Source organism: Rutidosis leptorrhynchoides, chromosome 8, assembly GCF_046630445.1.
Source record: "Rutidosis leptorrhynchoides isolate AG116_Rl617_1_P2 chromosome 8, CSIRO_AGI_Rlap_v1, whole genome shotgun sequence".
NCBI lineage: Eukaryota > Viridiplantae > Streptophyta > Magnoliopsida > Asterales > Asteraceae > Rutidosis > Rutidosis leptorrhynchoides.
Genome location: NC_092340.1, coordinates 192,732,052 through 192,745,582, shown reverse-complemented (window position 1 = coordinate 192,745,582; position 13,531 = coordinate 192,732,052). Strand labels below are relative to the sequence as shown.

The 13,531-nt window shown below is 35.8% G+C and overlaps 1 protein-coding gene across 2 annotated transcripts; it reads left to right on the top strand.

The window, feature by feature from the left end:
* The first annotated feature begins 2,881 nt into the window (after positions 1-2,881).
* On the top strand, positions 2,882-13,279 carry LOC139861213 (protein CELLULOSE SYNTHASE INTERACTIVE 1-like). 2 transcript variants are annotated; one of them, XM_071849530.1, is made up of 8 exons: positions 2,882-2,961; positions 3,309-3,452; positions 4,537-4,607; positions 4,718-7,742; positions 8,303-10,847; positions 11,545-11,999; positions 12,091-12,207; positions 12,851-13,279. In XM_071849530.1, exons 3-8 carry the CDS (start codon positions 4,597-4,599, stop codon positions 13,007-13,009), a joined length of 6,312 nt encoding a protein of 2,103 aa, XP_071705631.1. In that variant the 5' UTR covers positions 2,882-2,961; positions 3,309-3,452; positions 4,537-4,596; the 3' UTR covers positions 13,010-13,279. The 2 variants fall into 2 exon arrangements, with proteins under 2 accessions (XP_071705631.1, XP_071705632.1); XM_071849531.1 differs by lacking the exon at positions 2,882-2,961 and adding an exon at positions 3,006-3,032.
* The last annotated feature ends 252 nt before the right edge of the window (positions 13,280-13,531 follow it).

Below are 13,531 nucleotides of genomic sequence, written 5' to 3'. Positions count from 1 at the left end.
CTGTATCTGTTTATTTATTATTATTTTTTTAAATTATTTTTTTCTGCGAAATATAAAGTCATATTTACAAATGGTTGTCATTTTAATTACAAGTATTAAAATCAACGTTTGGTTCAATGGGGATAATTTTTCTGGTCTCTGATCGAATTGGAAAATGAAGAAGAAGGGTAACAGTTATAAAGGGTTAAGTAAAATTGGATGTGGGGTTAATCAGATAAGACTAAACAGAAGAATGGTTAGGATGTATGTCGATTTTTGAGAGGTCGGGGGTTCGAGCCCGGCTCATGACATTTTTGTGTGTGGGAAAAGCTCTTAAGGTAGTAAATACTCCTATTATTATTATTATTATTATTATTATTATTATTATTATTATTATTATTATTATTATTATTATTATTATTATTATTATTATTATTATTATTATTATTATTATTATTATATTATTAATATTATTATTATTATTATTATTATTATTATTATTATTATTATTATTATTATTATTATTATTATTATTATTATTATTGTTATGTTATTATAATTACTTACTAGTATTATTATATTACTAATCATTATCATCTATTAATATTATTAGTATTAACACTATTATTATTATTTGTATTATTATTATTGTATCATCATTGTTATTATTAATTATTACGATTAAGATTATGGATATGTTGATTATTATTAATACTAACATAATATTATAAATATTATTATCATTTTAGTTATTATTAAGTAATATCATTAAGTGTTATTATTATTATTATTATTATTATTATTATTATTAATATGAGTATTAGTATCATCTTATAAGTATTAGAATTATCATTAGTAACATATGTATTATTAAAAATATTATCATTACTATTATTAATATGATTACAATTATTAGAATTGTTATTATTAAAAATTAATATCATTATTATCATTTTTACAAAAATTATTAATTTGTTATCATTAAAACTATCCTTATTTATATTATCAAGTAATATCTATGTTATTTGTTAAAACAATATTGATTATTAAAATAAAGGTTTAATGACATTAATAAGGTTATATATATATATATATATATATATATATATATATATATATATATATATATATATATATATATATATATATATATATATATATATATATATATATATATATATATGTATTTAATACACATAACTTAACTATATTAACAATTATATATATAAAATAAAAATATATAAATAATAAAACTTATAAACTATTAAATATATAAATTACATCACTAATAATAATATATATTTATTCGATTACGATTATATGTATTAATGAATATACAAATGATATAGGTTCGTGAATCCGAGGCCAAACCATGCATTGTTCAATGTCGTCATATGTATTTTTACTACAAAATACAGTATTGTGAGTTTCATTTGCTCCCTTTTTAAATGCTTTTGCAATATATATTTTTGGGACTTAGAATACATGCGCTGATTTTATAAATGTTTTACGAAATAGACATAAGTAATCGAAAACTACATTATATGGTTGGATTATTAAACCGAATATCGCCCCTTCAAGTCTGGTAACCTAAGAATTAGGGAAATGGCCCCTAATTGACGCGAATCCTAAAAGTAGATCTATCGGGCCTAACGAGCCCCATCCAGGGTATGGATGCTTTAGTACTTTCGAGGTATTATTTAGTATATTAGCTACGCGCTGTATACCGGGGGATATTCTATATGCATCTTGTTAAGGTCGGTTACCAGGTGTTCAATCGATATGAATGATTTTTATCTCTATGCAGTTTGCGAAATGCCTGATATGAGATGATGTTTATGAGAAATGAAATGAAAATCTTGTGGTCTATTAAAATAATGAAAATTATTGTTTATGATAAACTAATGAACTCACCAACCTTTTGGTTGACACTTGAAAGCATGTTTATTCTCAGGTATGAAAGAAATCTTCTGCTGTGCATTTGCTCATTTTAGAGATATTACTTGAAGTCATTCATGACATATTTCAAAAGACGTTGCATTCGAGTCGTTGAGTACATCAAGAATTTTATTAAGTCATTTATAGTTGGATACATTATGAAATGGTATGCATGCTGTCAACTTTTGATGTAATGAAAGTTTGTCTTTCAAAAGCGAATGCAATGTTTGTAAAATGTATCATATAGAGGTCAAGTACCTCGCGATGTAATCATATGTTATTGTATCCGTCCAGATGGATTAGGACGGGTCGTCTCAAGCAAGCCCTCACCTGCTTTATGAGAACATTCCCAACGCCTATGTTTTCTGGATGCCAAATACCTTTGCCATCTTTTGGCTCCAATGGGAGGGAGCTGCCAATTGTTAGCTATTATCCATTCGTGATGATTTTCGTGTATCTTGAGAATTTTCAGCAAAAAGTAACATAAAGTAAATTTGAATGGTCATAAGTGGGCCTTGCATGAAGCCATACACCATACATTTCAATAATTAATCTAAATTTAAATTAAAGATAATAATAATAAAATAATACATTAGTAAGTCAATGTGTTGATATCTAGTAAATTGTGATGAGTTAATGATAACAAGGAAATGTAAAGGAAATGGTAATGTAACACTGACAGAGAAGAGATAGAGAAAGAAGATTATTTATTTACGAGTATTATTTTACAAAAATCATGTTCGAGGGAACAGAGCTGGAACGTGAGCCGAGCCAATAGTGAGTCGAGTCAAAAGTGAGCCAGAATAACCAGTATGCAATTAGCTGTCGGTGGCTGGCATCCCACCCTGGTCCCACACCCACCGCCAACCATCTCTCTGATTCAGTGATACACATACATTATACATACATTTTACACATTACTAGGCATACCATACAAAACAATACGGAGTACTTGTTATTTACTGCAACTCTTCCTGGTCCATATTTCTCACATCTTAAGTCGTCTTCTTCATCTTCACTTTTCCGCTACAATAATCACAAAATGTACTGAATACATCATATCTATCTATCCTTAACTCTATTTATCACACTGCTTACTTACTGCTACTGTTCAGGTTCACATTATAAATTCATTTTATACATTCTGCATTCATTCAATTTGCTATTGATGATGTTAATTTCCTATACATATACTTCATATAGCATTTCCGATTGTAATTATTCGAGTGTTATGCTTGCTGATGATCTGTATATCTTGAATTCAGCTAGTTGATTTCGAGAAAATGTGTGTAGATTAAGTTGATCTACTGTTTTGTTGTTAAATGTATCGAATCTAAGTGAGATTAGGTTAATTTGTGATGAAATTGATAGGTTTGTGGTGTTTATTGCAGGAAACAGTAAGGATCTTGTATTAGCTGAACTGTGGCTTGGAGTTGGAGGTAGATCTGATTAAAATTTGTGATTAAGTTAATACAGTAAAGCTGGCGCAGGTCAGTAGGAGGTATTCTGCCGCCGGCAATGGCACTGCGCATCTGGTACTTAGTTACTTCTTTTAATTCGTGAATTTAGGTTTTTTTTTTTATTGATAAGTTGATGTGAAAATGCTAAGTGATGTGGATTTGTCTGTTGCAGATCCGTGTATTGTGTATATATACAGTTGATGCTTATTCAAGAGTAATCTGGTGCTGAAATGCTAGTTGGTTGCAATTCTAGAATTCTAGTAACTAATATCTATTATCACAAATCGGTTGATAGATCCATTTGTAGCAATAAAATTTAATTAGAAACGAGTACGGAGATATGGTTGAATTGTGTGATACATATGTTTATGCCTTTATGGTGACCTGGTGTTGGGTGAATAGTAAATCTTTTTTTTTATTATGGATGTGGATGTTATTAAAGTGAGTTGTGATTCCTGATATGCATGTGGTATGAAGCAAGTACATTAGCTGCTTGGCATTCATGGCCTGTCAAGCTTAACTGCTCATCATTGATCGATATTTACATATCTATATCTAAACTTTTGTTTATACTTCATTACAAAGCATTTAGCTCTCCCCTTATAAGTTTAGGGAGCTTCAATAGGAATGTGCCAGGTCACCCTCCCTTACCCTTGCAATCATCCCTGGCATCCACTGCTGGTCGCATCTAGAAACTGCCAATAAGAATCTGCTGGAAACTATCCGACGCACCTTTGTTTGGCTACCAAGCTAGTATGGTTAAAATGAGTTATGCATCTACCAAAAAAGAGTTCATGTTCTGTACTTCTATGAAAACTGTAAATTTGTCACACTAGTAATGTTAAATAAGCAAATAGTATTCTGTTTTAGAAACTGATTTGGTTATACAATTTTTGTCATTGTTGTAGTGTATGAATATTCAAAAGGAACCACCTGCTTCCTGATAGTTATTTAAGCTTCTTTCCTTCACAGTTACATCAAGAGCTATAATGATGCCTATAAATAATCATTGAGAATTGAGATTAATGAAGAAACAATTTTTGTTGTGCTATATTGATTTTTTCTTCTTCGAGTGATCACAGTCTTATCTTGTTAAGACTCACATTCCAAAGTTTTTGACTAAAAACTATTGACTTATCATTTCACAATGTCATTGCAGGAAGGAAATGGGAGTGCCACACTTGAAAGAGAACCTTCAACTCCACAATCCATTTTAAGAATGGGCTCAAGGTTATTTTAATCATAAATAAATACCAACAATATAATGTTTTTTCAGTTCTGATTTCATCTGAAAAACCAATTCGTTATTGTTTAATGCGTGTTGTCTTTTGCATATCTAGGGAGCGTAGTAGCATGGAGGATCCAGATGGGACGTTATCAAGTGTTGCTCAATGCATTGAGCAATTACGACAAAAATCATTATCTACACAAGAAAAAGAGTATAACTTGAGGCAACTACTAGACTTGATCAATTCACGTGATGGTGCATTCAGTGCCGTCAGTTCACACTCACAAGCAGTTCCAGTGCTAGTCTCTCTCCTACGATCTGGGTCACTTGGGGTAAAAATGCAAGCCGCTACAGTTTTGGGCTCCCTTTGTAAGGAAAACGAACTACGGGTCAAAGTATTACTCGGGGGTTGCATTCCTCCTCTTCTTGGTCTTCTAAAGTCAAATTCAACAGAAGGTCAAATCACAGCTGCAAAGACCATTTATGCTGTTTCTGAAGGTGATGCAAAGGATCATGTTGGTTCCAAAATATTTGCTACTGAAGGGGTCGTACCCGTACTCTGGGAGCAACTTGAAAAGGGTCTCGATTCTGGCCATGTGGTTAATGATTTGCTGACTGGTGTATTAAGAAACTTAAGTAGCACCACTGAGGGATTTTGGTCAGCAACATTTCAATCTGAGGGTGAAGATATACTTGTAAAGCTACTCATGTTTGACCAGTCAAACACTCAAGCGAATGTTTGCTTTTTACTGGCATGCATGATAATGGAGGATGCATCGGTATGTTCAAAGATATCAACTTCCAAGACTACAAAACAACTTCTTAAGCTTCTGGGACCCGGTTATGAAGCTCCAGTTAGAGCACAAGCAGCTGCTGCTTTAAAGTCTCTTTCAGCTCAGAGCAAACAAGCCAGAAAGGATATTGCGAGCGCTAATGGTATTCCATCTTTGATTAACGCTACAATAGCTCCTTCAAAAGAATTTATGCAAGGTGAGGATGCACAAGCATTACAGGAAAATGCAATGTGTGCACTTGCAAACATTTCTGGTGGATTGTGCCATGTCATCACGAGTCTTGGTCAAAGTCTTGACTCGTGCACTTCACCTGCACAGGTGGCGGACACATTAGGAGCTTTGGCTTCTGCTCTTATGATATATGATACCAAGGCAGAAAGTACCCGACCTTCAGATCCGTTTGACATCGAGCTGACGTTGATTAAACAGTTTAAGCCTCGTTTGCCGTTTTTAGTCCAGGAACGCACTATAGAAGCTCTTTCTAGTTTATATGGTAATGCCATCTTCGCAAGCAAACTTGCAAATTCGGATGCAAAACATTTGCTGGTTGGTTTGATTACAATGGCGACCAATGAAGTTCAAGATGAGCTAATAAAATCTCTACTTATTCTTTGCAACACCGAGGGCAATTTATGGCATGCTCTTCAGGGTCGTGAAGGTGTTCAGATGTTAATTTCTCTTCTCGGGCTTTCGTCAGAGCAACAACAGGAGTGTGCTGTTGCTTTGCTTTGTCTTTTGTCAAATGAGAACGATGACAGTAAATGGGCTATCACGGCTGCTGGTGGTATCCCGCCACTTGTTCAAATTCTTGAAACGGGGTCCGCAAAAGCACGGGAAGATTCTGCAACAATCCTTGGTAATCTATGTAATCACAGTGAAGATATACGCAATTGTGTTGAGAGTGCTGATGCTGTTCCTGCTTTATTATGGCTGCTTAAGAACGGAAGTTCTAACGGGAAGGAGATTGCTGCAAAGACATTGAATCATTTAATTCGAAGATCAGATACAGCAACTATAAGTCAACTCACTGCACTCTTGACCAGTGATCTTCCCGAATCTAAGGTTTATGTTCTGGATGCATTAAGAAGTCTGCTTTCAATGGCCCCACTTACTGATTTACTCCGTGAAGGAAGTGCATCTAATGATGCAATCGAAACAATGATCAAGATTCTAACTTCTACAAACGTGGAAACTCGTGCTAACTCTGCAATGGCTCTTGCTGGAGTCTTCAATATCCGAAAGGACTTGCGTGAAAGCAGTATTGCTGTTACAACTCTCATCTCTGTCACAAAACTTTTACACTCTGATTCTGAAAACATTTTGGCTGAGTGCTGTGGATGCCTAGCTGCAATTTTTCTATCGATCAGGGAGAATCGTGATGTGGCGGTTGTAGCCAACGATGTGCTGCCGACGTTACTGACACTTGCCAGATCATCCGCTGTGCAAGTTGCAGAACAGGCAATATGCGGTTTAGCAAATGTTTTGTTGGATAACGAAGTTCACGAAAAGGTTGTTCCTCAAGAAATTATTTCGTCTGCCACTAGAGTTATTCGTGAAGGTAATTTGAGCGGAAGGAACCACGCTGCAGCAGCAATTGCTCGGATTCTTGGGTCGAGAAAAACGGATTCTAGTTTAACTGAATACGTAAATCAAACAGGAACAGTTCTTGCATTAGTATCATTCATAGAATCCAGCAATTGTGGATCGATTGCAACTCCAGAGGCAATAGATGCACTTGCTGTTTTGTCAAGATTAAAAGGATCACCGGGGCACGTTCAACCTGCTTGGAAAGTACTTGTTGAAAATCCCGACAGCGTAATACCAATTGTCTCGTTCATTAAGGGTGCACCTGTTCTCTTACAGGATAAAGCAATAGAAATATTGTCAAGGCTTTGCTATGATGAATGTGTAGTTCTTGGAAACGCGATTACAACATCTTATGGTTGCACATCATCAATTGCAAGAAGAATAATTGATTCCTCGAATACAAGTATAAAAATTGGTGGAACTGCACTACTCATTTGTGCAGCTAAAGAAAATATCCAAAAAGTGTTGGAAGATATTCAGGAATCAAATTTGCTTTCCAGTATAATTCGGTCTCTTGTGCTGATGTTGAGCTCTACAGTTTATTCTAATTCAGAAGACGTAGATTCTATTAGTATCTGCAGATGTCCCAAAGAAGAGAAACGTACGACGACATCAGTTATAAATGGTGCTGGTATCCCTTTATGGCTACTTTCTGCTTTTGCTAGTTACGATGAAAAACATAGGATCGAGATTATGGAGGCTGGAGCTGTCGATATCCTTACAGGAAGAATTTCACGTTTATTGCCATACAATCAGGTGGGTTTCAATTGCTATATTAATCAAAGTTCTAACTGAGCACATAGAATAATTTGACTAGATTATAAATGAATTGGTCATCTGCAACCAGTGGCAATGTACTACTTACATATGTTACACATTGTTGTAAAAAAAAAAACCCGATCAATCCCCGATTAGTGCTTTCTAAGAACAAACCCATCTGATTTTCCAAATCTGTTTAATTAATTGGTGAACGTTAGTTTATGGGTCAAAATCAAATGTGTTGGTTAAAGTCAAAATTGGTCAACATTGTACATGAATTTAAACTAAAATTTAGAGATTTTGACAAATGAATGATTATGTTTCCAGACAATAATATTAAAGTTTATGTTTATGGTTTTCTTCTATAGTTACACATATTTTTAAAATTTATTATTTTTACATATATAAAAAATTCCAGTCCGATTAATCCCCGAATTTCCGATTACTCCCTCCAAAGTCTCGACTGATTACTCCCCTTGTAGCGAATAATGCAACCTTGATGTGCCGTCATCTATCCGTGCTGAATTTAACTCATTCATATAAATTAATTTGTGCAGTCTGACGTTGATGAGGATAGTAGCATGTGGATATGCACTCTACTATTAGCAATCTTGTTTCAAGATCGAGATATTATACGCACAAGTGCAACAACGAAAGCTATGCCAGCCCTTGCTAGTTTATTAAGATCCGAGGATTCAGCGAATAAATATTTTGCAGCACAAGCTACTGCGAGTCTCGTCTGCAATGGAAGCAGGGGAACTCTTCTATCCGTTGCAAATTCAGGAGCTGCAGGCGGTCTAATCTCCATGCTTGGGTCTTCTGATACTGACATAAGCGATCTTATACAGTTATCAAAAGAGTTTTCATTAGTTCTATATCCGGATCAAGTTGCTCTAGAGAGATTATTTAGGGTTGATGATATTAGGGTTGGTGCTACTTCTAGAAAATCAATACCTGCTCTTGTTGATCTACTGAAACCAATTCCGGATCGACCCGGTGCACCGTTTCTTGCACTTGGACTTCTGATACAGCTTTCGGGAGGTAGTTTATCAAATAAGATTGCCATGGTTGAGTCTGGTGCTTTAGAAGCAATAACAAAATATCTTTCACTGGGCCCGCAAGATGCAACCGAGGAAGCTGCAACCGATCTATTGGGCATCCTTTTCAGTACAGCCGAAATACGAAAACACGACTCTGCATTTGGTGCGGTCAGTCAGCTTGTAGCCGTGTTACGTTTGGGTGGAAGGCGTGCACGTTATAGTGCTTCTAAAGCCCTTGAGAATCTATTTTCTGCTGATCACATTAAAACCGCTGAATCATCTCGCCAAGCTGTTCAACCATTGGTCGAAGTTTTAAACACGGGTTTGGAGAAGGAGCAGCATGCTGCTATTGCTGCATTAGTTAAACTACTCGGTGGAAACCCACCAAGAGGACTTACTGCTACAGATGTTGAGTTGAATGCTGTTGACGTTCTTTGTAGAATTCTTTCGTCAAATTGTTCAATAGATTTAAAAGGGGATGCAGCTGAGTTATGTTGTATATTATTTGAAAACACGAGAATCAGATGTACTGTTACTGCTGGTCGCTGTATCGAGCCTTTAGTTTCACTTCTTGTAGCTGAGTTTAGTCCAGCTCAGCATTCAGTTGTCCGTGCGCTTGATAGACTTTTAGAAGATGAGAATTTGACCGAACTAGTTGTTGCACGTGGTGCGATAATTCCGCTTGTAAACCTTCTCGAGAGCCAGAACTACATGCTTCATGAAGCAAGCTCAAGAGCTCTGGTTAAGTTGGGTAAAGATCGGCCTTCTGTAAAGATGGAAATGGTCAAATCCGGAGTCATCGAGACAATGCTTGATATAATGGAAGAAGCGCCTGATTTTTTATGTGCCGCTTTTGCAGAATTGCTCAGAATATTGACCAACAATGCCACAATAGCAAAAGGGCAATCTGCATTGAAGGTTTTTAAACCTGTTTTCGGGTTATTAAAAAGGCCCAAACTTGGACCTGATGGTCAGCATAGTGCTCTGCGGGTGTTAGTAAATATTTTAGAGGTTCAACAGCTTCAGGCTGATTATAAGTTGACCCCTCAACAAGCCATTGAACCACTCATTACATTACTAGATTCTCCTGCACCGGCAGTTCAGCAGTCATCAGCAGAGTTTTTATCTCATCTGCTTCAAGAAGCAAATTACCAGAAGGATTCTGTTATACAGCAAGTAATCGGTCCATTAATGCGAGTCCTCGGTTCAGGTATTCCCATTTTGCAGCAACGAGCTCTTTCGGCTCTAGTTAGTATGGCGTCTGCTTGGCCTAATGAAATTGCAAAAGAGGGTGGTGTAAGTGAATTATCGAGAGTCATATTAGTAGCTGATCCCGTTCATCCTAATCCTCTTTGGGAGTCTGCTGCTACTGTTCTATCTAGCATTCTGCAGTTCAGTTCAGAGTTCTATTTAGAAGTACCGGTTGCGGTCTTGGTAAGGTTGCTACGATCTGGGTCAGAAGGCACTGTAATTGGTGCATTGAATGCTCTTTTGGTCCTTGAAAGTGATGATTCAAGTAGTGCGGTAGCCATGGCTGAAAGTGGTGCAATCGAGGCTCTTTTAGAACTTCTCAGATGCCATCTGTGTGAGGGAACTGCTGCAAGACTTTTGGAAGTTTTATTGCACAATGTGAAAATCAGAGAATCAAAAGCTATCAAATCGGCTATTTTACCATTATCTCAATATCTTTTAGACCCGCAAACTCAAGCTCAACAGGCTAGACTATTGGCAACCCTTGCTCTCGGGGATTTATTTCAGAATGAAAGTTTAGCACAGTCTGCTGATGCTGCAGCAGCTTGTCGGGCGTTGGTGAATTTACTTGAGGATCAACCTTCAGAAGAAATGAAAGTGGTGGCTATGTGTGCTCTGCAGAATCTTGTGATGAATAGTCGGTCAAATAAAAGAGCGGTGGCTGAAGCTGGTGGGGTCCAGGTGGTACTGGATTTGATTGCTTCAAGTGAGGGAGATACATCCGTTCAGGCTGCTATGTTTATTAAGCTTCTTTTCTCTAATAATGCCATCCAAGAATATGCCTCAAGTGAAACTGTTAGAGCTATAACTGGTAAGTTTCTGCTTTTGATTATGCTTGCTTGGTGTGTATATAGAAATTCAATTTTGCTTATTAATATGCGGTTTAAGTTATTGATATCATCTTTCGTGTAGTCTAATTATGTTAGAGGTGGCATATTAGGTTGGTTGGGCTGCTTTCAGCTTAAAGTTTAGGTCCAATCAAACCCAAATAAGTGTTAATATTAGGGATTATATATTTGGGGACCATTCGATTATATGAATTTGTTTTTGTAAACCACCCATATTTGAAAATTATTTCGTAAGCCACCTTAATTAATATTTTGTTTCATATATACCAAATCCGTGAAAAAACTAATTGGAAAAATGTAATTGAAAGAAAATACTCATGTATCTGGATTAAACTCTAATATTATTATAATATTATAAATTATAAATGATGAATAATAGTATTAATTAATGAATACATGTCTATTTGTGTCTTTTTACTTTTTTCTGATTAGTGTTTAGGCGGATTTGATATATATTGAATAAAAATGAGGGTGGCCTATAAAATGATTTTCATAAATGGGTGGCCTAGAAAAACATACAAATAAATTTGGGTGGCCTCCGAATATATAATCCCTTAACAATATATCCTATAAGTATTACAGGATAACTTGTGTCATGATTGAACTTATTTTTGGCCTCTTGGTTCGTCTCTTTTTAATGTTGTCATCTGAAACCTGCAGCTGCTATTGAAAAGGATTTATGGGCCAATGGAACCGTGAATGAAGGGTATCTGAAAGCTTTAAATGCACTATTTAGTAACTTCCCCCGTTTAAGAGCCACCGAACCTGCAACGTTGAGCATCCCACACCTAGTCACATCCCTCAAGACTGGTTCAGAAGCAACTCAAGAAGCTGCATTAGATGCACTCTTTCTTCTAAGGCAAGCTTGGTCTGCTTGCCCAGCAGAAACTGCTGATGCCCAATCAACGGCTGCCGCAGATGCAATCCCGTTGTTGCAGTACCTGATTCAGTCAGGTCCTCCTAGATTTCACGAAAAGGCTGAATTTTTGTTGCAGTGTTTGCCCGGGACATTAACGGTTGTGATTAAACGTGGTAATGACCTGAAACAGTCAGTTGGAAATCCGAGTGCATACTGCAAGCTTACACTGGGCAATACTCCTTCAAGGCAAACCAAGGTACGGTGCTTACACTTTAGTTTTTTTCTGTACTATTTATGTAGGATTTACTTGTTAGATAATTCTCATATTCTTGTTCAATGTTTTGCAGATTGTGTCAACAGGGCCAACTCCTGAGTGGGATGAGAGCTTCGTGTGGTCCTTCGAAAGCCCTCCTAAAGGGCAGAAGCTACATATATCATGCAAGAATAAAAGCAAGATGGGGAAGGTAAGTCCATACCTATGACATTTGCATATTCGTTTTCCATTTTTGGCACCCGTGTTTTTCTTTAGTAGCTCCAAAACCGTACCCATCACCCCATTTGTCTTAGAAGAAATGTAACTTATTTACTGGGCATGCAAGTTTTATTTAATGCATTTGATTGTCAGTTAATTAATATCTAACTCGCTCCACGTTAACAAGTAACATAGGAATCTTTCCAATCAAAAGTTAAAGTTCAATAGATTTAACTTTGGTAATGGACAAGGAGATAATTTTGGATTAAGGATTTACTTTTATTTGTCTTGGAAATTCTGAAAAGCTAATTACTGTATACGTTTTGGGACCAATAGAGAGAATTGTTAAGCTAAATGGAGGTTGTGTTCATCAAATCAAATACATCTTTTAGGGATGGAGGGAGTAGTATTTTGTTTCAGTTTTTAAAACTTGAAGCATCTTAAGCTAAGCAATCAGAAGTTTTTGTCTATTTTAAAAACAATTGAACTCACACACTCGTGTTCTCAAAGCACAACCTAAGGACTATTGACACTCTAATAGTATAAGGTGGCCATTTTCTTAACGAGTCACTGCTTCTACAGGTTGTACATTATAGTTATAAGTAATCACTGACAAAGTGTTTTTGTTTATGCAGAAATCATTCGGGAAAGTGACAATTCAGATTGACCGTGTTGTCATGATGGGTGCAGTGGCCGGTGAATACGCTTTGCTGCCACAAAGTAAAAGTGGAGCCCAGAGGAATCTCGAAATAGAAATTTTGTGGTCGAACAAGTTATCTGACACAAGTATATAGTCTACCAGAAGTCACACGTTCAAATCTCACTTGGTACAGGAAAAGAATAAATCATATCGAGTTTCTTGCCATCCTTCGAAACATACAAACACCACAGTACATGTTCCTTTTCTTTTTATAAAGTTATATTGATTGATGACAGATAGTATATAAGTATTTATAATTTAGTTAATTCTTTTATAGAATTGAAAGTATAGCCATATGAGATGTAACCCTTTGTGTTGTCCGCCTGTACGATATTTGTAGTTGTTATTTGGAATATTCGTTTGGTTGCATACTACTATAACGTAATGCTTGTTGATTGTTTTGGCATATATATATATGATGTTTATGTTGGAGTATGATACAAATTCAAAGCGAGCGGAAGCATTTTTAAAACTTTACAAAATCATACTCTTCCACGGATCATTGTACAAAACTTTAGTAAACAAAACAAATTAACGAAACTGAACAAGAGAAGATTAGAATACAACCTTTGTAGCCCTTTTGAAGATCGAATTTGAAAACCCAAAGAAGAGTTCC

Excerpts from the sequence above, each read along its gene's own strand:
- LOC139861213 (XM_071849530.1), top strand. Across the intron at positions 10,848-11,544 it reads AACTGTTAGAGCTATAACTG|CTGCTATTGAAAAGGATTTA; the intron begins GTAAGTTTCTGC and ends TGAAACCTGCAG. Across the intron at positions 12,208-12,850 it reads ATAAAAGCAAGATGGGGAAG|AAATCATTCGGGAAAGTGAC; the intron begins GTAAGTCCATAC and ends TTGTTTATGCAG.